This window comes from Pantherophis guttatus, chromosome 4 (genome assembly GCF_059756535.1).
Source record: "Pantherophis guttatus breed Tessera chromosome 4, ASM5975653v1, whole genome shotgun sequence".
NCBI lineage: Eukaryota > Metazoa > Chordata > Lepidosauria > Squamata > Colubridae > Pantherophis > Pantherophis guttatus.
The window spans coordinates 61,195,506-61,223,195 of NC_142066.1; the positions used below are offsets into that span (position 1 = coordinate 61,195,506).

At 40.2% G+C, this 27,690-nt stretch overlaps 1 protein-coding gene across 2 annotated transcripts in view; it reads left to right on the forward strand.

The window, feature by feature from the left end:
* Positions 1-27,290, forward strand: part of WNK4 (WNK lysine deficient protein kinase 4) — a 44,873-nt gene extending 17,583 nt beyond the window's left edge. The window contains exons 4-20 of one of the 2 annotated variants that reach the window (XM_034416198.3): positions 912-1,069; positions 1,578-1,666; positions 3,010-3,229; positions 3,852-4,185; positions 4,518-4,627; positions 4,755-4,813; positions 6,200-6,329; positions 13,587-13,703; positions 14,230-14,406; positions 14,819-14,876; positions 15,643-15,795; positions 17,498-18,003; positions 18,521-18,617; positions 19,810-20,131; positions 20,220-20,422; positions 23,714-23,811; positions 26,436-27,290. In XM_034416198.3, the coding sequence (XP_034272089.1) occupies positions 912-1,069; positions 1,578-1,666; positions 3,010-3,229; positions 3,852-4,185; positions 4,518-4,627; positions 4,755-4,813; positions 6,200-6,329; positions 13,587-13,703; positions 14,230-14,406; positions 14,819-14,876; positions 15,643-15,795; positions 17,498-18,003; positions 18,521-18,617; positions 19,810-20,131; positions 20,220-20,422; positions 23,714-23,811; positions 26,436-26,438 (2,834 nt within the window). In that variant the 3' untranslated portion in view covers positions 26,439-27,290. The remainder of the gene's footprint in view (positions 1-911; positions 1,070-1,577; positions 1,667-3,009; positions 3,230-3,851; positions 4,186-4,517; positions 4,628-4,754; positions 4,814-6,199; positions 6,330-13,586; positions 13,704-14,229; positions 14,407-14,818; positions 14,877-15,642; positions 15,796-17,497; positions 18,004-18,520; positions 18,618-19,809; positions 20,132-20,219; positions 20,423-23,713; positions 23,812-26,435) is intronic. The other variant, XM_034416200.3, reaches the window with a different exon arrangement.
* Positions 27,291-27,690: the final 400 nt, after the last annotated feature.

Consider the following 27,690-nt stretch of genomic DNA (forward strand, 5'->3'; position numbering starts at 1 on the left):
AGTAATTATTAGGATTACCTCACTAAGATATTTGGCTCTATTTGCTTCCAAAATTGGAAAATAAACATGAGTTGCACAGATGGTAGTATTAAAAGGCAGAACTTTGCTGGGATTGGGAGCTTATGCACGCTCTTATGCACTTATGCATTCTATTCTATTCTATTCTATTCTATTCTATTCTATTCTATTCTATTCTATTCTCTACTCTACTCTACTCTACTCTACTCTACTCTACTCTACTCTACTCTTCCTATAGAAAAGACAACCTTTTAAGCAAAACCTCAGGGGACAGAATTGTTACTTTAAATATTTCTTGATTCTCACAAGGCTGCTTTGATAATGTTTTACTGTTCCCATTGAGCTAAATGGGTTTTTTATAGCCTTTATGCATTTAGTGACCATTTGAAGTTACAACAGCAAAAAAAGAAAACTTACGACCATTTTCCATACTTATTGCCATTGCAGCATCCCCATGGTCACATGATCACAATTCGGACTCAGTTGCAGTGTCCCGGGGTCATGTGATCATCTTTTGTGAACTTCTGATCAAAATCAATGGGGAACCATGTTATTAACTTAACAACTGCAGTGATTCACTTAACAAATGTCACAAGAAAGCTTGTAAAATGGGTCAAAACTCACTTAACAAATGTCTCGCTTAGCAATGGAAATGTTGGGTTCAATTGTAGTCATAAGTCAAGAACTACCTGTATATCTCACGGTTAAATGTGAATGAGTTTTGCCCAGGGCCTGTTTAAAACTTTGTAGATACCAGGCACTATTGTCTGAAATGTTAAGTAGAGATGAGAAAACAAGGTTTGAAGATTTTTGAAGTTTCAGAAGTCCTGGACACTGCCATGATGTCACTTAATGGTCTGAATCAAAAGTAAACCCTTTCCTTCCTTTTCCAGGAACCCCTGAATTCATGGCTCCGGAAATGTACGAGGAAAAATATGATGAAGCAGTGGATGTTTATGCCTTTGGCATGTGCATGCTAGAAATGGCAACCTCAGAATACCCCTATTCAGAATGCCAGAATGCAGCCCAGATCTATCGTAAGGTTACCTCGGTAAGAGTACAACCTCCACCTTTTCTCATTTCTCTGCATTCCTGGCTCTCTCTGTTGCAGTGTTCTTATGCAGTGGAAAGGAGGAAAGGAACTTTCCAATGATTACTTTCTAATTTTTGAGTTTTTAGTGCAATTTTGGATTTAGAACAAAATTTTGCTAATTACAACCAGTGAAAAGCAGCAGTGGCAATACAATTGGGTTGAGCTTCAGAAGAGTGCAACCCTCTACTCCTAGTTTCTGGCCAAATGCTTTTCTTGTAACATCATAAAAACTTAAACAGTGTATCTAACCTGGTACAGACCAATCATTTTCATGCTCAAAATGCATTTGGCAAGCTTCCAGTGTGAGATGGGGAGGATGGGGTCATTCCATCTCTATTTCATTTTAATTTGAGATTTAAATTGTTAAAAGGGGAATGATAAATGTGAATTCCAGAGATTGAATACATATATTGTTCTCCCTTCTACCCCCACCCCTTTTGGTCCTCTCTCTTATTTCTCAAAACAGGGTATGAAACCAAACAGTTTTTACAAGGTGAAGGTGCCTGAACTAAAGGAGATAATTGAGGGTTGTATCCGAATGAACAAAAATGAAAGGTAGAGAACAGCATAGCTGCTTACGTGATTATACTAAATCAATGACTATTGGTGATGTTTTGTGGTGGTTGCATGCATGTCTGCCTGTGGGTGTAAAAGTGCATGTTGCACCCTTTTAAAAATTCCATAATATCTGGTAAACACAAAAAATAATACGAATAGGAATGGATAGAAATTATGGGGTAGACCTAGGTAAGGAATGGGTAGAAAGAATTCACTCAAAGAATTCATTTGCACCCCTTTAAAATACAGTAGTCCTCAATTTACAACCATTCATTTAGTGACCATTCAAAGTTACAACAGCACTGAAAAAAGTGACATGACCAATTTTCACACTTAGAATTGTTGCATGGTCACATGGTCATGTAATCAAAATTTGAGCATTTGGCAACTGGCATGTATTTCTGATGTTACATTGTCCCGGGGTCCCATGATCCCCTTTTGCAAACAAAGTCAATGGGGAAGTCAGGTTCACTTAACAATCATGTTATTAATTTAACAATGGCAGTGATTTACTTAACATCTGTGGCAAGAAAGATCATAAAATGGGCCAAAATTCACTGCTTTGAGCTCAGTTGTGGTTGTAAATCAAGAACTACGTATATTCTTGTTTTAGAAATCATTTAGAATCTTACATAGAATCTGACAGCCAAATTGGAATTTTTTAAAAAAATTATCTAAGGTAGACAACTCAATGTAAAGATTCAAAATACCACGTAGTTCAAATGCATTGTAATTTGAGATATGCCTATTGTCAGGGTGGACATAAAATACTGAATCACCAATTAAGATACTGTCAGCCTAAACCTCAAATTCCTTTGGAATTCAAGACCCTCAGACTCTTAATGCTACTTCAGAGACTGTCACTATTAATTGAAGGAGACAGCTGTCTCATGGAAACTATTAGATGGTAGGATGGGTTGGTTTAACAGCAAAACCCAAATTCTGCTGTCTTGAGCCCAAACAATAGTTTCAGACACTCACAACTAGCTGAATATTGAGGAAGCTATCTAACAAAAAAAAAAGGGGGGGGGAAGGGGGGCATATGGGTCATAGCTGCCACTCTTTTCTGTCCCTCAAATTAAATCTGATACTGAACTTTATCCTCTGAACTTTACATTTTGCTGTTTTTTCTATGCTGCTTATATCTGGAGTATTTAAAGAAGTAAGTTTGTATGGTTAAGGGCATGGAATATATTGATGTTCATGTACTTATGAAGATCCTGGCCTGGGTACCTCTTTAAGTCATATTGAAATAACAATCTGTGCATTCAAACTTACTGTCTGTTACCTTCATTTTGCAGAATAGTTTAAATTCAACTTGTTCCCTATCTTCCCTGCAGATACACCATCCAGGATCTTCTGGATCACTTCTTCTTCCATGAGGATACAGGGGTCCATGTTGAATTAGCTGAAGAGGATGATGGTATTAAGACCACTTTGAAGCTTTGGCTACGGATGGATGATACTAAAAAACTGCATGGGAAGTACAAGGACAACAATGCCTTGGAGTTTTACTTTGAGCTATATAAGGATGTGGCTGAGGAAGTTGCCCAAGAAATGGTATACCTTACTGTCATTCATTTCTCTCCTATTTCTTCAACTCTTTCCAGGTTAGAATGTTTAATAAATAAGGGATTTAGAGTAGAGCCACCTCTGTCTTTTATTTTTCTAACTGCATTTTGTACCAGCATGTTCTAAGAATGGCACATCTTTTGAGGGATGTTGCTATCCATTAATTCTTATGATGTTAGTATCATATCCTAACATAGGAATAATCATTATTTATTCAAATCTGTATTTTAAAATCACAGTAGTTTCGCATTATCTTTTCTGTCACATTGCATTCTGTGTCATGAGAATTATGAGAGTCGAGATTTATTCTTTATCTATTCCCTTAGAATGTCACATTGGATGCAATTTTTTTCTGCAAATGCTGTCTGCTGGTAGCTCAGGAATTGCTCACACTGCCAAAGATTTGTGTGTGTAAATATATCTAATCACAAACCTACCTCACACTCACATCCAAAACTTACAATTTAATTACACATCTACGATAGAGCCTGCTTTAAGGACAGTACTGCAGATAGCAGATAAGATATATGGCCTTGTCTGACTGTCCTTCTGTTTTCTGTCTTCCTGCTCTGCTCTTCTTCCTATTCCATCTCACTGACCCATCATGCAGGTGGTTCTAGGCTTTGTATGTGAAGCAGACTACAAGCCAGTGGCAAAAGCAGTGCGAGAGCGAGTTCTTGCTATCAAGCGCCAGCGTGAGAAGACCAAACAAGCTCAGGAACAGCAGAAACGTCAGGAGCAATCTCTAGCAATGACTTCTGATATCCTGCATTTGCTAGACCTGGACTCCTCCTCGCCTCTCAGTCCTGTCCAGACCTCAATCCCCACCACACCGGGGTCTGCAGATTCTGCCCTCGGATCAACTTTCCCCCCAGAGCCAGAAGAACCAGAGGTTGACCAGCACCAGCCATTCCAGTATCATCCCAACTATTCCTCTACCACATGTAAGCACACCCATTAGTTTTGTTATCTCTATCTTCAACCAATGACTGACTATATCACTACATATGACCTCCAGCACAGTTTCTATAATTCCCAGACAGAGAAGCATTTGAAATTTGACTCAGCTGTGCAAGCATCCTGAAAACCTCCGGCTTGCATCTTTTAAAATATTTCTGTCAGTTTATGCTGAGATTTTTTGCTCTCCTTTTGTCCTGGAGGGATCTGACATTTACATTGAAGCTGGACAAAATTAGCAGTCATCTGGGAAGCTTAAGAGGCAACCCGATTAGATGCAGTCAAATCTTATTTTACATCTCCCCTTTTTCCTCAACAGCTGATTGTGAAACTGATGGATATTTAAGTTCCTCTGGATTTGTGGACTCGCCCGAGAAACTGCACAGTCATTCTAGCCCGGTAACTGTTTCGGGACATTCTTTTGCTTCGGTGAGTGGAAATTCTGTCTCTGGCATGCGCAGCAGCATTGGATGAGGCTGATTCATATGGCTTAGATATGGAGAGAATGTGAATTGGTTTGGCATTGCAACTCCCCTTTCCCTCTTTATACCCACAGACCATTGCTGTGAGCCTGGATCCTGTCTCCATTAGTGACATCTCTTCCCCTGTCGACAGGTAGGAGAGTTTCAGAGGTTAGATGCTATGGGCTGTGACTCAGGATGTAGAGTGAACAATATCTTGCTGCTTGCTGTCTCTTCTAAACCCTAAAATATACCATACAGAGATAAATAAAGAATTTCCTAGAATAAAGATAATCTCTACAGGGATTACTCGGGAAGATGTGTTTTTAAAACGTATGTTATATATTGGACTTTCCCCCCCTAGTGCTTGCCTTCACAAGACACGTACTTCATGCCACCATTTATTAATTTCTAAATAAGTTAGAACATCATCCTCACAGAGATAACATTGTCCCCACTTTGACAGCCTTTTGCAAGGCCCTGAAGAACTGGTGAACATGGGGCAGAGGCACCCAGAGTGGGATGGAGCCCAACAAGTGGCTTATTTGATTGACTGGTTGTTGTTGCCAGGAGGGGGGGAATTATTGCTTTTTTATTGTTTTTATGTTGGTTTTTTTTTTTATCCTTGTAAACTGCCCAGAGTAACTGAGAGTGAATTGGGCAGGCATATAAGTTTTCTTAAATAAATAAATTAAATAACTTCCAAGGCACCATGATTCAACAACTTTGTTTTTTTTTATTTTTATTTATTTATTTATTTGTCAAGCATATATAAGATCACAGATGCCATAGATGTATTGGGCTGTATGGACCACCTTCTGATAACCATTACTGAGCCTAATACTGACAATAGAACTCTGATGTAGCCTATCTGAGCTTGCTTTCTCTATTTGAAATTTATCAGTTATTGATTTTATTTCCCCAATCCCAAACAATCAGTGCTGTCTGAAACAAAAAGAAAAGCAAAAAGGCATTCAGTTCACCATAGAGCTTTTTTGGCAAGGACATCGATCTAAATCCAAATTACAAAACTAACAGGAAAGCTATTCTCCAGGGCTTTCCCCAAACAGTTACTTGAGTGAAAGAGAGAGAGGTCCAAGGAACATGACAGGCAGATTCTCCTAAGAGGAAGAAAATGCTCACATTCATAGAACAACTTCATTGGAATTTCATTTTGGCCAAAAAAAAAAAAAAAACTTTGGTAAGGACAATTTGTTAAGGGTAGCAAAGAATTGCAAGTGTAGGTTGAATATGTATAGCAGAAGAGATGTGGTGAAATTACCATTGGTAGGATTGCATTTGAATCTTGTGGTAATATCCCAGACTTCTTTTTCCTCTCTCTACCTACAGTCAGCTTGGAAAGGATGGAATGGACAAGAAGGTACATATTCTCTCTGAGCAAGAATTAAGGCCATTTCTTGAAAGTCTCAACTTTGCCTGAAACAAGAAATTTAGACAGGGCAGGAAGTGAGATCACTTTTATGATACATCCAAACTGATCACATTTCTAATTTGTTTCCTCATCATCAACTGGGAATAGTTACACATCCGATGTGGCATCTGGCTTGAGTGATGGCTACGAGGGTCTCTCTGCAAGTGAGAACAGGTCAAAGCGAGGCTCTGGGAAGCTGGTTCGCCGTCGTGCTCGATCACGGCTGCGCATTACTAATGTGAGTGCTATCACTTGCAACACTTAGGTTTTTATTGTTGTTGTTGTTGTTGTTGTTGTTGTAATTAACAGACATAATAGAAAAAAGGATTTATGTAGATACAGTTGTACTAAGATTGTGAGATAATATTAAAAGTGGAAAAAGTAAAAAGTAGGCCTGGAAAATTATATCATAAGCAAAGCAACTCAAGAAAGGTTGATAAGAAGTTGCCTTTTTATGCATTTGTCAAAAAAAAAAAAAAAGAACAAAATGACTAATTCAAACTTTGATAAACAATACATAGCAATAGTTCTACAAATCACCTGATTCATTCTTTCTGTGTTGGAGAACCCACTTGGCTATCCCTCATGCACAAAAAGTCCAATATTCTATAATTTATGGGACAATCTATAGCTGTTAAAATCAACTTAATAAAGAAAATAGATCTATTTTCTTTATTTATCTAGAACAGTGGTCTCCAACCTTGGCAACTTTAAGACTTGTGGACTTCAACTCCCAGAGTTCCTCAGCCAGCTTTACTGAAGTTGAAGTCCACAAGTCTTAAAGTCTCAAATTTGCTGGAGTTGAAGTCCACAAGTCTTAAAGTCTCAAATTTGCTGGAGTTGAGGTCCACAAGCTTAAAGTTGCCAAGGTTGGAGACCACTGATCTAGAACATATTTGCCAGGATTAAGAAATACCGTAATGTTACTATTATTGAAACTGGGGAATGGTATTCTATTTAAACAGGCCTCAAAATATAATTTATTTATTTATTTATTTATTTATTATATTTCTATACTGCCTTTCTCCCGTAGGACTCAAGGCGGTGTACAGTCAAGAAAAATATAGACACACAAACATCATAAAATTGCTAATTAAAATTGTTACTTAGTTTGATCAATTAAATAAAACCCAGAATTAGATAACATTTAAAAAATCATTCGCATGTTTGTATGCTTAGCCCTGCCTGTTGGAACATCAGGGTCTTGAGGGCACGGCGGAAAGCACGGAGATCAGGGATATTCCGTATCTCCAGGGGCAGTTCATTCCAAAGGGTTGGAGCCCCCACAGAGAAGGCCCTCCCCCTGGGAGTCGCCAGTCGACATAATTTGACTGACGGTACCCTGAGTAGTCCCTCCCTGTGAGAACGAACTGGTTGGTGAGAGGCTATTGGTGGTAAAAGACGGTCTCGTAGATACCCAGGTCCTAAGCCATGGAGCGCTTTAAAGGTGATAACTAACACCTTGAATCGCACCCGGAAGACCACCGGGAGCCAGTGCAGCTCGCGTAGGAGAGGTGTTACATGGGCGTAACGAGCTGCGCCCATAATCACCCGCGCGGCTACGTTCTGGACCAGTTGGAGCCTCCGGGTGCTTTTCAAGGGGAGCCCCATGTAGAGAGCATTACAGTAGTCCATACGGGAGGTAACTAGGGCATGAGTGACCGTGCGCAAGGCGTCCCGATCCAGAAAGGGACGCAACTGGCGGATCAGGCGAACCTGATAAAAGGCACCCCTGGCCACGGCCGTCAAATGATCTTCTAAAGATAACCGTGAATCCAGGAGGACACCCAAGTTGCGGGCCCTCTCTGTGGGGAGCAAGATCTCATCCCCTATTGTCAGTGATGGTACCAGGTGACTATACCGGGACGCCGGAAGCCACAGCCACTCAGTCTTGGAGGGGTTGAGTCTGAGCTTGTTTCTCCCCATCCAGATCCGCACGGCCTCCAGGCAACGGGACATCACAGCAAGGGCATCATTGGGGTGGTCTGGGGTGGAGATGTATAGCTGTGTGTCATCAGCATACTGATGAACACTCACCCCAAAACCACGGATGATCTCACCTAGCGGTTTTACATAAATGTTGAACAGAAGGGGTGAGAGGACTGACCCTTGCGGCACCCCACAAATAAGGTGCCTTGAGGTCGACCTCTGCCCCCCTGCCAACACAAACTGCGAACGGTCAGAGAGGAAGGAGGAGAATCACCAAAGCACGGTGCCCCCTATTCCTAACCCCTCCAGCCGGTGCAGTAAGATACCATGGTCAATGGTATCAAAAGCCGCTGAGAGATCTAATAGGACCAGGATAGAGGAGCAACCTCTGTCCCGAGCCCTCCAGAGATCATCCACCAATGCGACCAATGCCGTTTCTGTGCTGTATCATGACCTGAAGCCCGACTGGAACGGATCCAGATAGACAACTTCATCCAGGTATCGGGGTAGTTGTCGCGCCACCACACTCTCAACAACTTTCGCAACAAAGCGAAGATTGGAGACTGGACGATAATTTGATAATATAGCTGGGTCCAGGGAAGGCTTCTTGAGGAGGGGCTTCACAACCGCCTCTTTCAAGGCGGCGGGAAAGACACCCTCACTCAGAGAAGCATTTATAATCCCCTGGAGCCAGCCTCGTGTAACCTCCCGGGAGGCCAGTACCAACCAGGAGGGACACGGGTCCAATAAACATGTGGCAGCGTTAAGCTTGCCCAGAATCCTGTCCATATCCTCAGGAGCCACAGAGTCAAACTCTTCCCAGATAACGCTCTCAAGACCTGCCCCCGTCTCCTCCCCTGGATCTACCCAATTGGAGTCCAGGCCTTCCCGAATCTGAGCGACTTTATCATGCAGGAATTGTACAAAATCCTCAGCTCGACCCTTTAAGGGATCTTCCCGTACCCCCACCTGAAGTAGGGAGCGGGTCACCCTAAACAGTGCAGCTGGGCAGTTCTCTGCAGATGCAATAAGAGCGGAGAAGTAGCTAGACTTCGCCGCTCTTATCGCCACTAGGTAGGTCTTAATATAAGATCTCACCTGTGTTCGGTCAGATTCAGATCGGCTTGTCCTCCAATCACTCTCCAGGCGTCTTTTCCGACGCTTCATCTCTCTCAGCTCCTCGGAAAACCAAGGAGCTAGACGAGATCGGCATCGGGTCAGAGGCCGCAAAGGCACGACGCGGTCCAAGGCCCCAGTAGCCGCCCTGTCCCAGGCGACCACCAGGTCCTCAGTCGAGTCGTGAGCCAGAGTCTCAGGAAATGGCCCAAGCTCCATCAGGAACCTTTCGGGGTCCATCAGGCGCCTGGGACGGAACCATTTGGTTGGTTCCGTCTCCCTGCGGTGGGTGGAAGTGACTTGAAAGTCTATGTGAAGGAGAGAATGATCAGACGATGACAAGGGCTTGATGTCTATATCCCCTATTCTTAGATCATTCAGCCACTGATCAGAGACAAAAATCAAGTCCAGAGTGTGATTCCCCAAGTGGGTGGGACCTTGAACTACCTGGGTCAGGCCCATGGCCGTTATGGAAGCCATGAACTCCCGAGCCGTCTCCAACATCTCACCAGTAGATGGCAGGTTAAAATCCCCCATAACAATAAGTCTGGGGGTTTCCACCGCCACCCCGGCTATAATGTCGAGCAGCTCAGGCAGGACCGCTGTTACGTGGCAGGGAGCCAGGTACGCAATCAGTAGGCCCATCTGAATCCCCTGACCCCACTTCACAAGGAGGGACTCACATCCGGCTATCTGAGGAACAGTGGCCTCCCTCGGGCAAAGACTTTCTCTAATGATTGCTGCCACTCCCCCACCCCTTCCCTGAGTCCTTGGCTGATGGAATGCACGGAAACCTGGCGGGCACATTTCCACAAGGGGAACTCCTCCCTCCTGGCCTAACCAGGTCTCCGTAATCCCTGCCAGGTCAGCACCCCCCTCTGAAATAAGATCATGAATGAGGGGGGCTTTATTTACCACTGACCTGGCAGGGATCTTAATTGCCTTAAGATATAAAAGCCATAATATATACTACATGTATGTCACATATACATCACACATATAAAGCTGTATACAGACACAGAAAAACATTAATAGGTAATCCATTCATCTGGACAATGGTCAGAGTCAGCCTTCCCCAGCTTTTTAAATGTAATTGTAATCTCAATATCTTGAAGTGAGACAATTCAGTGAGGTTCATAATCAAGCCCAAATACAGATAGCCCTCGACTTACAATTCTTTTAGTGACCACTCAAAGTTACAACAGCCCTAAAAATAGTGACTTAAGACCATTTTTCACACGTATGACCGTTGCAGCATCTCCATGGTCATGTGATTTACATTCGGCTGCTTGGTAACTGGTTCATATTTATGACAGTTGCAGTGTCCCATGGTTGTATGGTCCCCTTTTGCAACCTTCTGACAAGCAGAGTCAATGGGGAAGTCAGATTCATTTAACAACCATGTTACTAACTTAACAATTGCAGTGATTCACTTAACAAATGTGGCAAGAAAAGTTGTAAAGTGGAGCAAAACTCATTTAACAAATTTCTCACTTAGCAACAAAAATTTTGGGTTCATTTGTGGTATTAAGTCGATGACTACTTACATAGCTGTGACAGTCTTGCATGCTAGAACAAGAGCTTTCTCATTATTTGCTCATGAGAAACCTATTTAGTGCCTACTGTATTTTTCAGACTATAAGTTGCACCAGTGTATAAGACTCACCAAGATTTCGAAGAGGTAAGCAAGAAAAAAAAAGTTTAGGCCCTCCCCGGCCCCCAGGAGCACACTGCAGGCCTCCCAAACCCTCTGCGCACCCAGTTTTGCAAAAAGTGGGCCTGCTTTTCACCCGTTTTTCGCAAAAATGAGGGCGTGTTTGCCCTCCCCCACAGGAACACTGCAGGCCTCCCAAAGCCTCTGCATGCCCTGTTTTTGCGAAAAACGGGCCTGTTTTTTGCAAAACGGGATGCGTGGGGCGGGGCTTCGGGAGGCCAAAAATGGCTATATTCAGTGTATAAGACACACCAACATTTCCACCCTCTTTTAGGTGGGGGAAAGTGCGTCTTATACTCCGAAAAGTATGGTATATGTCATATTTACTCCTGGCAACTGCCTGCACTAGTCCCTGAAAATTTCCTTGGCAAGATTTCAGAAGCTGTTTGCCACTGCCTACTTCCTAGGGCTGAGAGAGAGTGACCATCCTAAGGTCACCCAGTTGGCTTTGGGCCTAAGGCAGGGATACAACTCACCATCTCCTGGTTTCTACTTTAGTGCCTAAACCATTACTCCAAGCTGGCTCTTTATGAGAAATTGGAACCATGCGATTTGGCATAAAATTTAATTATGTCTTATCAGATCTAGAACCAGAGTATATTTTCTTAAATAAATCACGACAAGGACACAGTATTAAGTTGCATAAATTGTTTGTGGCCCTTCCCCACTAGTATGTTGACTTGCTCCCCAGCAATTCTAGAGCCAGATAATTAACCACAGTGACATTGTGTCTTCTTGCTGATTCTTGCCATTCCCTCCAAGGCAATGAGTGGTAAAGCATAATAGATTTCATACATATTAAAGTTTCTCATGAATGGCATCTGAATAACACTGATACCACTAAGGATGACCTAAGGCCATCTCACTCACTCATGACCTGAGGATACAAAGTTGAAATAATGGGAGCATGGTTTCATTTAGGTTCGAATGGGAAAGAGCCAAAATGACTCACCAGCCTTATCTTCCTTTTGCCAGTACTCTCATCAAGTACAATGTAATAAAAATTAGTTTTCAGAAATGAATAGATAAGCAGATGTATTGCATTCCTTGTATTATATGTTTACACATAGACTTTGATAGACATTTGCCTGGATTTCTTGGTTACATGACTATATCTCTTTCAAGTGTGAGAGAAAAACATAATTTGATCAAAGGAAATTAAATACTGATAAAGGTCAGATATAAAGCTATACTTAATATTTATTTTTCCATCAAACATGGGAATGTGTAAAATGTTAAGAACAATTGCCATCTAATATTTTTAGTAACTTACATATATTTTTTTCTTATTATTCCTTTTCACCTCTCAACTTCTTTTTCATATATTAGAAAATTATTTGTTTAATAAATACTCAAAAGTCTGTAATTAGGGCCAAACTGCCTTAGCCCTATAGACTGATTTTTTTAAAAAGATAGTAATTTGGAGAAGTGAGTTGAATTGAAATGTAGTGCCTATTATATTGATAGAGGAAATACTTAATCCATTATGTACTTACATTCCCTGCTGTCCTGGTTAGAATCTCCCTCTCGCTTCCAATATATATGTACATATAAGAACTATTTTCCAATACAAGGAATTGAAATGAGTAAATAACAGAAAAAAACAATTATTTTATTTGAAATGAATATCTAAATATCTCCTTTTAAAATTGCTATTATAAGATTTGATCACCTAGTAAATTTTTTATTTATTTATTAGATTTTTATCCTGCCTTTATTACTTTATAAGTAACTCAAGATGGTGAACATACCTAATATTCCGTCCTCTAGTTTCCCTACAACAATAACCTTATATGGTGGGTTGAACTGGGAGAGAGTGACTGGCCAAACGTCACCTAACCAGCTGACTTTCCTGAGATGGGACTACAACTCAGGTTTCTGGTTTCTAGGCCATGACATAGTTACTGACCATTACACCCCACTAACTCCTACTTATCTATTTAAATGTTCTCCAGATATTCTCATTATAGCTTCAGTTAAGTAAATAACTCTGGATTTCCCCATTTATTAATTCAGCAAATTAGCCTGAGGGATCAGTATAGACTACTCTAAAACTTCTTCAAGTCTTCGGAGAAAGATGGCATACAAGTTGAACAAATAAATAAATAATAAATAAATAAAACTACTCAATTTTGACTGACCTTCAAATTTTCAGAGAGTGCTTTATATTAATCTTGGGGGAAGGTTACTTTTTGTAGGAAGCATACAGAAGCAATCTATTCAGAGGAATTTAGCATTTTTATATGTAATGGCATTTCCATAATTTAGAAATCTTTTATATATGTATGTTTAAAATCTTTACCAATCATACAAATATCATAACTCAAAGTATTACTATAGTGTCATTTCGTAGTATATTTTTGTTTATAAGAAACAAAATTATATAAATTGGATGGTATGCATTAGGCTTCTGTCAATCTACTTTGTTGTAAAATTCTAAAATATCTCAGCAGAAATACATATAAATGTATGCAGAAAAAAAAAATCCTTTTATATGATTAACGTACTGGCAGGAATAATTCCTCTCCAAATCATCCATGTTTTAACAAGTAGTGGAAGGGAAAGAGAAGGAAAAGGTGTAAACCTCTTTCTATCTTCAAAAGTTTGAAGCCCATCAAGAAGGCTGGATTCCCTACTCTGTGTGTGTGTGTGTGTGTGTGTGTGTGTGTGTGTGTCAGTGTGTGTTGCTTGCACATGCTAGCAGAAACACTAACATTAATCCCCCAATTTCTGTAGATGCCAAATCAGAATGATCAAGTAGTTGAGTGTCAACTACAAACACATAATAACAAGATGGTCACCTTCAAATTTGACCTGGATGGAGACAATCCTGAGGAAATTGCAGCTGTCATGGTACGGATGTTGATTTTTTTTATTCACATTATCTATACCAGAGATGAAATGGCCCCGGTTCGGACCGGATCGCGTGATCCAGTAGCGATGGCGGCGGGGGGTTCAGAGAACTGGTAGTGCAAAAATCCCTGCCCCCCCCATGCCCACCTGAGCTGCACAATCATCAGAGGCTTTTTTTTTACTTTTAAAAGCATTTTTTCTTCGGCTGAAAAAATGCTTTTAAAAGTAAAAAAAAAAAAAGCCTCTGACGATCAGGCAACTCAGCTGGGATTGTCAGAGCCTTTTAAAAGCATTTTTTCTACAAGCTCTTTGGCCAAAGAGGTTGTAGAAAAAATGCTTTTAAAAGTTAAAAAAAAAAAGAAGTTGGCCACGCCCACCCAGTCACATTACACACACCCCACCAAGCCATACCCATAGAACCAGTAGTAACAAATTTTACATTTCACCACTGATCTATACCAATAGGAACTGTGGGCAGGATGTAACCTCCTTAATTATGGTTTTGACTGTGCCTCTGGCTTTTCAGGTTGCCAAGGAATTTATCCTGAAATCTGAACAGGAACAGTTCATCCAGGGAATTCATGATATTATCCTGCGTGTAGAAGCACTACTCCAGAAGGATAAGTTGAACAAAGAACAGGGGGCTCTGGGCAAGCCTGATGTGCAATGTATATCTCCTACTTCAGCTACTAATGCTCTCTCAGTGAGTTTCAGATCTTTGCTGGTTGAGAATTAGGATAGAAAATACTCATTTAGCATCCAGAAATGCTCATTTTTATTATTTTTCAAATGAATAGCAGGTGCATCGCCTTATCTTTTTGGTCATCTAAGCACACTAACAGATCTTCAGAGATAAGCAATCTTTCTTCTGGCTTTTCCTTCATTCATCCTACAATATCTTAAAATTCTGAGGCCACTTTCATTAAGGTACTTTGTTACAAGAAGAATTCAAATTTGTCTGGAAACTGGACCCCAAATAAGATTCTTCTTCCATTAATCCCAAATACATAATGGCTAAAAAGGACAGAGCATTCTTCATATGGTCAGAGCCATCTCTCTTCATTATCTGTTACATGATTATTCATTTCTTTTACCTTTTTCATGTTTTCTTTTAGGCCGAGCTGCCACTGCAAGACCTCTCATGTTCCATCTCCTCAACCTCATCTCTTAGTGGTATGTAATCAAACCTTTGCTTAACCCATATTACTTTTCACTTACTACTTGAAAAGCTATTTCATTTACTGGGTCTGATCTCTCAGATACTGAAACCTCACAGGCAATCAGAGAGGAAATAGGACTGAAGTCCTCTGCGAATTTAACCCAAAATAATATTATTCCTATTAGTCTTCATTATTTATAAGAATGGAAGGATAAATCTTTCCAAAATTTAATAGTCAGCTATTGATATGTTCAGAGAATTATGGTTCCCCCTAGGTTTCTATTATTTTCAAAAAAGTGCAGGAGTCAGATTCCTAGGGAATTAACAAAAGAATGATGTTTTTTCATATTCTGTCAATTTTTCTTGATTATATTGCTGGAACAAAGAATACTTGGAATAAGTAATAGTATTTTTTTTATGAAGAAGCACTATAAATGCCATTCATTTTGGGTACCCAAAATATATTTGGGAATTCAGAATTATTTAATTCTAAGTGTAAACTTTTAATTAGGCTGCAATTACCAGTTCTCAAGGTTTTAATAAAAATTAAAACAGAGTTTATCTGCTTTCTGCTGTTTTAGAATGCAAATGTGTGTCAAAAGACAAGAAAAGAAGGTATCATGATTGAATACTATACCTTATCAAAAATAATACAAGTAATGTTAGCAAACATGAAAATTAGAAATGATGGAAGACTCACCCTTATAGGATATTCATTAAGAGATGCTAATCTGTAGTAAAGGATCTAAATATATATCCTAAGAATTCAACTTTTTACAGATTTTGGTTGCCTTAGCTCAGGACAGCCTGTGTCATCACCTATTCATACTTCAGTGGTGGATGCTATTTCTGAGAATGATCCTTTTAGCCCCACCGTCCCCCCAACAACTTCCCAAAACTTTGGGCAACCACTGCTCTCAACTACATCTGCAGGTAAAACTGATTGGTTGTGGTTATTTCTACAAGTAGTTGTAAAATACTATTTAAGTAGACAGCATTCAAGGAAGCTAACTAGGCTTGCTATATTGAAGGATCTTTATCAGGGGTGGGTTCTAATTTTTTTTACTACCGGTTCTGTGGGCGTGGCTTATTTTGTAGATGTGGTTTGATCTTCATGTGACAAACAATTCTTTAGGATTTAGCAGAGGTACAGGCTTTTAACTGCTTGCAGAGCCGTACCGGTCTACCCATTTGTTTTTGGAGTGCATTGGTTTACCATCACACTGCCTTTTACCACTGATCAGCTGTAGGGCGTCCCTTTGAAGCGCCGCGGCAAGAGTTTAAACAATTTTTTGCCGCTCTGCCACTACCGAGAGCATTGAAAACTGCTTTCAGGGAGTTTAGCCGTGTTAGATCAGGCGCAGGAAAGAAGACGCGACCAGAGTTGGTCCATTCAGCACCTTTATTCAGTACAGAATAAGAACAACGGCTGTGCTGCCGGAGCTCTTTTATAGCGCTCCAGCAAGCTGAGCCGTCCAGTGACAGTGGTTTATTTTTCCCGCCGGTGGATTAGCCAATCCCTGGCGGATGCCCTTATAAGGACATAACAAGCCTCAATTGCCAATCTACCACCACCAAGCAGTTTACAAGGAGCGGATCGGTTTTAGCTGATCAGTTGGGAGGCTTCTTGGCTTCTCAATTTAAAGCTAAGATATCTTGTTTTTTTTCCTCTCTTCTTTGTCAGGTGAGCCCTGATTTTTTCCTTCTAGCCGATCAGCTGGGACTCGGGAGGGAGTGAATAGATTGGGGGCGGGGCCAGGCAGAGGTGGTATTTACCGGTTCTCCGAACTACTCAAAATTTCCACTACCGGTTCACAAGAACTGGGGAGAACCGGTAGCAACCCACCACTGATCTTTATCCAGCAATGTAAAATGCTGGACATTGGCTAGATATCTAAGATGATAGTGATGATGACAACTATTATTTCCTGCCTTTATGTTGTACCACACAAGGTAGTGTATAATAATATCACCACTTCCTTTCCCAACAACAACCCTATGAATACATTGAGCTGAAAAAAAGTTATTGGATCAAAGTAGTGCTGGTGATAATGATATAAAATAATTCAGCAATAAAGGGATTATCTGGAGGAATCTAATATCATGCATGAACCATGCTTTAAAAAAAAAACAGAAAGAGAGAAACTGAATTTGGAAAAACTTGTAAATGGTTTACTTATTTATGATCTGGGCAAGGGCAAGACTTTTTGTAATCCCAATAATGTGGAGAAAATAAGTGAATTATATAACACAATAAATTATGTCTCTCACTCTATCTTATACTAGTCTCCCATTCCCCTATTTCTTTTTAAAATATTTTAAACCTTTTGAAATAAAAGGTGTTATTCAGAATCAATCAATATATAAGCAGCCATCCCAAATTCATCCCATATTTTAGTTTCCCAAGGTGCAAAATATGGACATTGAGGGAAAAAGCAGGACAAATGATCCACTTAATATTAATTGGAAAATAAAGCTGATTGGTGATTGGAAAGAACAAAATGAATTGGGTCCATCTGCTCTGCAAACATGGGGAAGGCTTTCTGCAATGCTACATATTGAGTGAGATATAGCCGATTTCCCTTCCTTTGCTTCTAGGACCAACTAACCTGCCAACTTGCCTTTTTCTTTACAGGCATCATCACCAGTACACCTGGGCAGACCTGGCCAACCTACCATATGTATCCAGGGACTCCTACTACACCTTCTTACCTTGTCCCAATTCCTCAACCAATTTCTCCACCAAACTCTGTTCTCCCCACATTACCCCTTACCTCTTCCACTGCCCCATCCATTGGCACTGCTGTGCATGCACCAGCTATCCCCATGTGGTCTACTTCTACTTCCCCTTTGTTCTCCTTCGCCAATGTCTTCTCTCTGGCTATGATGAGTATGGCCCAGTCACTTCTCCCAGCAGTATCTGTAGGGACTGCCCAGACAGGGCCTCTCTATACCTCGCCAGTCCCACAGCCACCAGTTCTGTGTCCACCGAGCCCAACCACTGTACGTTTTATCTATCCTGAGCTGGTGTCTTCTCCTAAACCAGCCCACTTAGCCAATGGGATGTTGGGCCCAGTGGTGTCTCCAGGTTGTAAGCCAACTCCAGTCACCTCAGTTGCTGGGAATTCTGAGAACCATCCAGTAAGTTTTTTGAATCAAGTGTCTTGTGTGACTATAGATGGGGGGAAACAAGAGGCTCTCTTGTATCCTTATGCCTCATTTCTAAGATACTATTAAAATGTATTACTTAATTATGATGAGTGAACACAAATGGGGACATTCCTACATGGAAGTTTGTTCATTTTAGGTAATGGTGAATGCTTGTTTATATTTAATCATCAAAAGCTAGCAATTTTAACAATGGGCATGGGGATTTTTTTTATTATACCAGAGGAACATTTCTTGGAAACTTTACCTCAGCTCCATAAGAACCTCAGTTAAATATTGACTGAGAACTCCTGATAGTAGCAGTTTCTCCATATTAGGGTGAGATGTACATTATTTTAGCACTGCCTGAACCCCATGTTAATCCTCTGATTTAATGAATTATCAATGTATAACACAGACATCTCTTGAAGAAATAAACTGGAGTTCCATTGCATAGTGAATGGACCAAAAATAGGAAATTCTCTATTGATTTATTTCCTTTTCTCCACAGGTAGCTCCTGTTTCTTCCTCGTCTGGAACACAATTAACTGTATCAGATCAGTCTACCTCCAATGGTTCCTCTGCTGAACAAACAACCCTCAGTGAAGGTAAGAAGTGTTTCAGAAGAATTGGAGCAGGAAATTTGAAGCCCTCTACAAGTAGCTCTGGTGCAAAGTCATGACTCAGAGCAGCATCCATTGTGAATAGTTCAAAATCAGCAGAGTGGCAGATGTGATGATGCACACATTGTTCAAAAGGGGCAAGATTTGCTGCACAATGCTATATTGCAAATTTTGACACCCACTCCTTTCTACAAATACTATATGTTACGCTTAAATTGTTCTTAGCTATACTGATATAAAACTGTGTTCCCTTCCTAAGAGAGTATCATCCAACAGTTGCAAAGTGTGCAGAATCACTTCACGTGCTTGACTGCATCCATTTTGTTGATGTGGTTAAGTAATCGTAATGGGTAATCTGACTGGTAAATATTGGCTATGGCAGGCTGCAAAATTGTGCCTTCCAGTCCCTGAGAAGTCTTCTCTGATGCCTTTCTCTTCCAGCATTAGTTGACTCGATGGCTAGTTTTTGTGTTGCCGCAGGTGGCACAAGGCTGCTGCTGTACTCAGCAGACTTGTGGAATGGTGGAAAAGTTCTAAAATGATACTTTCCTGCTTTATTACTCTCCCAGGCATGGTAAGGAGAAAGAGGGAGAATGGGACTTGTGCTAGCCATTTTGCTTTTATTTTGATTTTCTTTGACACCCAAACTGAGCTCCAAATGTATCCCTCTCCTTGAAACTTTGGCTGTCTTGCTTTACAGGGAAGGTTTACCGCTCTTATGGAAGCATGTATATAAGCACTGTATAAGCCGTAGCCTTTCACCAGCTTTTAAAATGAGCCACAGCCAGGGCATCAACTAAATGAAATGGGAGGCAAAAGTACCAGTTGTATTTCCTGTCCTTTGCTTGGCTCTCTGGGGCCATAGATTTCATGGAACTATGGTTCTATGACCACGACAAAGTCTTACCATGGTTAACTTGTTCCTTTTGATACTTCATAGAAGGAGACATACTGTGAGCCTTTCCATATCCCACATGGGAGAAAAGCAGACAAATGTTGTCCAGTGACTTTAAGTAGCTTTGCTTGGGCTTCACGATATTCTGTGAGCAGTGGCTGGTAACTGTAACATCTAGAGGGGAATTCTAGGAGTATATGTCCACACATCTAGTTGCTAAGTTTGAAAAATATTGCTCTACAGGAAGATTTGCCCTCCTCATACTTTGTTTTTCTTTACCAGGAGAGCCCAAGCCACAAATCCTGGGCCGTTTCCAGGTGACACCCACACGGAATATCCCATCAGAATCCTCCCCCATTGTCGGCAATGGACCCGACACCTCGAGTACTTCCGAATCTGATAGTGGATCTCCTGGTGAAACACCTGTGCAGGAAGGCGAGGAGGGCACCACTCCTGTGGCAGAAGGAGAGGGCGAAGGAGAGTCCACACATAGTAACACTGTTTGGATGAATTATATGCACAGCCCTTCCTACCCCAGCAGTGATGATTCAGACAGCACAGAAGAAGATGACGTCTGTGTTGAAGTACAAGCCTTGCGTCAGAAGTGAGTAGTCTTGGTACTACTTGGCAGTAAATAATTTTTTCCCCTACTCCATTCAGTAATAATCCCTTTCTTTCTGTTCTTCTCTCAGGCATCTTTCTGAAGTAGAAAAGCTCCAGGCACAGCAAAAACAAGAAATAGTGGACCTATATACCCGCCTTGGCAAGGTGCCACCTCCTGGAATTGTATCCCCTGCCATTGTGCTCTCCAGCCGCCAACGCCGCCTCTCTAAGGGCAGCTCTAATCCCCTGAGGCGCAGCAGCCTACAGCGCCCAGACACAACACAGCCTCAAGGTAAGTCCTTTCTTACCTCCATGCTAAGTGCATGCAAGCATGCTACAGACTTAATTGACTAATCTACGATAGTTGTAAGGCGAATTTCAGTACGCCTACTTAATTGAGAAAGTGTCTTGTGACACTTTGGAAAATGTCCTTGGTGGATAAAGGAATATATTTATTTATTTATTTATTATTTATTTATTTTATTTGTCAAGCATATATAAGATAACAGGTAAAAATATAAACATAATTTGAATAAATGAAGAGTAAGAGTAAAAAGGAACATTAGGACAGGGACGGTAGGCACACTGGTGCACTTATGTATGCCTCTTACAGACCTCCTAGGAATGGGGTGAGGTCAACAGTAGACAGTTTAAGGTTAAAGTTTTGGGGGTTTGGGGAAGAAACTACAGAGTCAGGTAGTGCATTCCAGGCATTGACCACTCTGTTACTGAAGTCATATTTTCTGCAATCGAGTTTGGAGCAGTTTACCTTGAGTTTGTACCTATTATTTGCTCATGTATTGTTGTGGTTGAAGCTGAAGAAGTCAGTGACAGGTAGGACATGGTGGCAGATAATTTTATGTACTACGCTTAGGTCATACCGAAGTTGCCATAGTTCTAAATTGTCTAAGCTCAAAATTTCAAGTCTGGTGGCATAAAGTATTTTATTGCGGGTAGAGGAATGGAGGACTCTTCTTGTGAAATATCTCTGGACTCTCTCAATTGTAGTAATGTCCGATATGCAGTGTGGGTTCCAGACAGATGAGCTGTATTTGCGAATTGATCTAGCAAATGTTTTGTATGCTCTAGTTAGTAGTACAATATTACCAGAGAAGAAGCTATGTAAGATTAAGTTAACTATTCTAATGCCTTTTTGCAGTGGTGAAATCTAAAATTTGTTACTACCGGTTCTGTGGGCATGGCTTGGTGGGGGGGTAATGTGACTGGGTGGGTGTGGCCAATTTTTTTTTTCTTTTAAAACCATTTTTTCTACCTCTTCGGTGAAGAGGTTGTAAAAAAATGCTTTCAAAAGGCTCTGACGATCCCAGGTGAGTTATCTGATCGGCAGACGCTTTTTTTCTTTTAAAAGCCTCTGCCGATCAGTCAACTCATCTTGGATCGTCAGAGGCATTTAAAAGAAAAAAAGCCTCTGCCGATCAGGCAACTCAGCTGGGATTATCAGATGATGATTCCTTTGACGATCCCAGCTGAGCTGCGTGATCATCAGAGGCTTTTTTTTTTACTTTTAAAAGCATTTTTTCGGCCAAAGAGGTTGTAAAAAAATGCTTTTAAAAATTAAAAGAAAAAGCCTCTGATGATTGTGTGGTTCAGCTGGGCATGGGGAGGGCAGGGATTTTTGCTACCGAACCACCCGCCTCCATCGCTACCAGATTGGGTGATCCGGGCCGAACAGGGAGCATTTCACCCCTGCCTTTTTGGCAATGTTGTTACAGTGGGCTCTGGCACTTAGATCTTTAGAAATGAGTATTCCAAGGTCTTTGATAGAGTGAGGGTCATCTACAAGGTCGTGTCCATCTAATTTATATTTTATGTTTTGATTTTTATTTTTTTTTTGCCAATGTGCAAGACAGAGCATTTGTTGGTTGAGATATAGAACTTATACAGTATGCCCCACCCTGATTCTGTGTACACCAGCTCAATGTTTTATGGGAAACAATTCAGCACTGCTGTTTTGTTAACAATCTCTAGGCATTTCCTGGATATCTGTAAGCTGAGAACCTTTCATATTTTAAATAAATGCCTACCCATCTATGGAAAATTGTTTCAATGAAATAACAAGACTATAGGCCTGATCTCAATGGAAACACTTTCATAATGACCAAATACAACTTTTTAGAGATAAATCCTTTTAGCCTCATTCACGTACAAATTGTACAGCCATTAATTCACTTACCTTTTTCCAGATACATAAAAAACCCTGAAAGGGGAAGAGACTTTAACCACCCCCACTCATCCCATAGCAGTTGTTAAAATAACTGTTTCCTTGTTTCTAATATTAGAAGAAACTAACAATCTTGATTAAGATTTTGGTAGGATGGATGGATGGGAGAAATTTTTTTAAACACCTCCCCCCCATCTCAATGCAAATAACATACATATTGTAATCAGGGGTGAAATGTTCCCGGTTCGGATCATCTCGGGTGAGTAGGAGCCATGGCGGTGGGCAGTTTGGAGAACCGGTAGTAAAAATCCCTGCCCCGCCCCCCATGCCCAGCTGAGCTGCGTGATCATCAGAGCCTTTTTTTTCTTTTAAATGGCTCTGACCAGCCAAGCTCTGACCATCCCAGCTGAGTTGCCTGCTAATCAGGCAACTCAGCTTGGATCACCAGAGCCATGTAAAAGAAAAAAATTTTTTTCCTTTTAAATGGCTCTGCCTGCTAATCGGTAGCAAAAATTCCTCCCCTTCCCCCCCTCAGCTTGCTTACTTTAGTTGCTGGTCGCAACGCCTTGCTGTAATCCCTGCAATTGATTGCATCAGCAAGCAACTATATCTCCCTGCCTGCAATCAAGCCAGCAGAGAGTTGTGGACTTCAACGCCCAGAATTCCTCAGCCAGCAAAGCAAAGCTGGCTGAGGAATTCTGGGAGTTGAAGTCTACAAGTCTTAAAGTTGCCAAGGTTGGAGACGCTTGTTCTATTGGCTAAGTTTTTTCCCCTTTGGGAGCTTTAAAAAAATAGTTAATTGGGGTTTTTTTTTAGTTGTTCTTTTTTTAGACTTAGCCATTTAAAGTTTAGGAAGTTTTAAATTTAGCTGCTTTTATATAAAAATAAAAAAATAAAATAAAATGATATTTGTGCAGCTTTCTGAGATTTAGTGTGTTTCTGTAGTGTTTCACTCTAACTACACAAATACACAAAATCTCACAAAGCTGTATGTGGAATTTTGTGTGTGTAAAGTGTGAAAGTTGGTTTTTGGGGCTTTTTGTGGCTGTGTGAGGTTCCTGCTTGTTGCAGGAACCATTTTGGGTCTAGCACAGCTGCTTTTATATTGTGGGTGAGCCAGTTGTGTTGTGTTGTGTTTTGTAGGTTAAAAAAAGGCAAAGAAGTGACATTGATTTGGCCACTCCCACCTGACCAACAAGCCACGCCCTCCCAGTCACCTTACCACCAAACCACGCCCACTAATTAAGCCACGCCCACAGAACCGGTAGCAAAAAAATTTAGATTTCACCCCTGATTGTAATTGTTTGTGATATTGTACAATGTTGTTAGCTTCCCATTTATACTTATATATTGATTTTTGTTAACAGTTGTCTTTGCATTAATGTGATTTTACTTCTCCAGGGATCATGAGGAGAAATTCTGTAGGTGGCAGCAACCTTGCCTCCCAAGAACAACGGCAAAGTAAAGGGGTGAAGTTTGCTAGTGATATTGGATGTCTGGTAAGGAATGGATTAGGCAAGCAGCTGGCTCGGAATTCTGGGAGTTAAAATCCGCACATCTTAAAATCTCTAAGTGTGAGAAACACTAGAATGTTTGCTCTGGGCCAGAGGTTAAATAGCCTCTGTTGGGCAGGCAAGTCTTGTGCAATCCACCTTGCCTTTTTCTTGTTTGAAGAAATTAGATCAATCTTTCCCCATGCATGGTATCCAGATATTTTCATCTATATGGCAAAAGTAGCACCACAGCCTTGGGCCACAAGCCCTGATCCTTTGGGACATGCAGATAATGTCATATATGCAGATAGTGCATATATGCAGACTTGTACTAAAACACAGCAGAACCTTGTTTTCTTCAGGCTGACCAGTTTGACCCCTCTCCCCCACTGCAAAATCCACTTTATCATTCTTCCCAAATGTGATTATTCCAGGCATAAATTAGCCAAACCAGAAATGTTTTCTAAGCTCATTAATTTGCTACAAAAAAGAAAGAGAGAAAGAGAGGGAATGTTAAATATGATACAAAAAAGGACGAGGTGGAATATTTGATTAGCATTTGGCAAATAATGCCTGGACAAGCACTGGTCATTAGAAGGGAATAACCTGTTGTATCTCTCTAGTAAATCTAAATCACACCTAAGAATAAATTTACTGGTTTGTAAAACTATCCCATCAGTAATATATTATGGCTCATACTGTATAGACTTGCCAACAGCCACTGTAGAACATTTTATAACTCAATTATATACATTGTCAGACTTCCAAGGAGAGCAGGCGGAATGGTACATGAGGGTGCATAAAAAGCCAATAAAAATACTTGGAAAAATTGCTGTTAGGAAAATAGGTTTAAAAAATCTTCAGATTGTTTAAAGAGAGCAGAAAACAACAAACTTCTGGACAGCAATGTTCATATCAAAAGCCTGCCATGGCAAAACCTGATCTCACTCATGAACAGGTATGTTTGCTGCCTTAAGTTATATATAAAAGGTGAGTTAAAAATATAATAATCTGCCTTTTGCTATTGATTGATGATTTTGTCAACCGTGTTTAAGTGGTGCTCCAGTAGTTTTTCACCCAAGATGCCTATTACTGTTGGCACATCTTTGCTTTCTTTTGCCATAGTTTTTCTATTTTGCAGGTCTTTATAGTTTCTGGTTTTCTCCCGTTCTTTCTCTTCTATTCTGTTGTCTCCAAGTACTGCCATATCCACTATTCAGACTTCCTTGTTTTTCTTATAAATAATTGTTAAGCCTGTTTTGTTTGTTTGAATTCTATAATACCAGAGTACTGCTTTATTTTTTATTATTTTTTTCTATTTTGTGATCAGTCAGTAGCAAAAGGCAGCTTTACTTGAAACAGATTATATCTTACGATAATACTTTTCATACCACCAAACAACACCTGCCTGTTGTAGGTTCTTGGGAAGGACTTGATAGATGGACAAAAATGCCAAATCCAGTCTAAACAACTGACTTATTGTGCAGAACCATAATATGTAATATAGATCAGGATCCTATAAAAGTCAAACAACAGAACTTGAATATAGCACACTAGTTTTCAAAAGTTTCAGAAATAAAAACATAGGTGTAAGTATACGTCTTTATTATTTTGCTATAGTTGTCAAAATATGACAACCAAGTCCATGTTTAATATTTCAAAAGAGAGATTAGAATAATTATGTCCATTAATAACACTTGAAATCTTTTCTCCAAATTTCTAGTTATGCATAGTATAGGATAGGAGCTGAATAGAAACTGAAATTCTCAGGTATCAAATTCTGGCTAGAGAAATCATGCCATTATATAAATGTTCCTTAGATTGTTGGGTTGAATATACGAAGCATGGTTTCTTAGATACGTGTTAATAAATAATATGTAACATCACTTCTGGGTTACATCTAGCCATCCATCTAGGTCTGACTGGAAAAGCATGTTAAGGGTCCCATATGCTAAAGATGGCACCCAGGAGACAAGCCTTTTCTGCCATATCATCCACTCTTTGGAATATCATTCCCTCAAGGCAAGATTAACCTCAACTCTACTAGATTCCAGAAATCTCTTTAAAAGTGGGTTTTTCCAGCAGGCTTGGGGATCCTACAATAACAGGGAACCCATGAAGTAATGTATGTGGGATTTGATACATTTTAAGTTTATTGTTTTAATAGTTATTTAAAAGTTGTTTTTAGATTAGTTGTTTTAAATGGTTATTTAAAAATTGTTTTGTTAGTTTTATTATACAGAGCCCAGAGTTACATCAGTGAGATGGGCAGGTGTATAAATTTGATAAAGAAATTAAATAAACCACACATATACTGTGTGAACCATAAATCAAATCTATTAAACCATAATAATAAGATTCAAATATCACGTGAATCCAGGAGTGCACCACTTGTGACACTCCAGAAGTAAAACTTCCATTAGCTCAGCCCTAGCCAGCAATACCAATAGCAAGGGATGTTATGAGATGAAGTATAGTAACATCTGAGTAATAAAAATTATCAACCCCTACAAAATGATGCATTTTTATGACTTAGCACATTAAATAAGTCCATTTCATCAACCAAAATAGACATCAAGTGCCTGCTATTTAAAATTCATTGTTTTCACAAATTATTTTTGTTTCTTCAGTAACCAGACCATTGGAGGATACTTTTGTGGATTCTACCTCAACCTGGTGCCCACCCTCAAAAGGATTGAATGAAAGGGCCTTCTGCAACATATGCCTTTTGCTCTGTATATAAGGGCTGTCACTATTATTCAGTATGGTAAAGATATTTTGATAAAAGGGGCAGAAATGATGCTCCTGAGAATTGTATCTGAACCAAACAAATAAGGATGACAATACTTCAGTGCTACTGAGTTTTTCTTTATAAATTTTGGATATGCAAAGGGATGCCAACCTCCTGCAATTTGGGAGGATTTCTCATGAAAATGCCAGGTTGTGCATGCTTTTCTGTGGCTTCTCTCTTATAAAAGAATGCAACTAAAATAGAACCAAAGTATGCTGTATGAGATCTTTCATGCTCTGGAGTGGAATCGTTATGCTTCAAGCTTTATTGATCTATGTGCCTTGATAAGAGGGAGATCAAGACCTAGAGTAGATCTTATTTGCTCTCCTTAATTACCAAAGCCACCCAAGGCTTCTCTAAATCTTTAAGCAGCTGTCTTATGGGAGATGAGTATGCCTTAGAATTAGGTCCTCTCCTCATTAATTCAGCTGCAAATTTAGCCCTAAAAGCAGTGGCAGTCAACTTGATCTTCTCTGCACTTTTGGAAATTTTTGCCTTGATTAAGGTTCAACTTTTTTACAAGGGTATCTGCACTTTGGAGTGAAAGCCTTGTACATGAGGTTTTGTACATCAACCATAGTATATAAAAACGGGCTTTGAAAAAAAAGCTGATATTGCATAAGATAGCGCCAACCTGACATAAATAAAAAAGAATGTGAACAATGAAAATAAATAAACATAATTCAGACAAAAACAGTCTAGATTCTTTGACCCTTTTTTCCCTGTTCTTCCCTGTACAATACTTACTACTATAATCTGAGCTCCCCATTGAGGTTGTGTTCAGACCAAGAACTTTTGGGAAAGCTATTCTTTTTTCTTCCATAATCTTTTTAGATTCAAAAAATGAGAAGCTCGTAGTAAAAAACAAGTGTTGCAAGTAGGAAATAATGGCATTGACTCCTACCTCCCCCCAAGTGTTTGTTATTAAAGCAGGCACTAGCACAATAAAGGCTTTATTAGGAAGCTAGCCCTCTGGAGGGCAGGATCTAGAAAGTGTTTTGAATCCCCCTCTCACAAAGCAAGGAATGCTGCATTCCTTTATTGAGAGATGATCCCACCTACTAAGCCCTCTCTTGACTTCCAGTGTTCTGCAC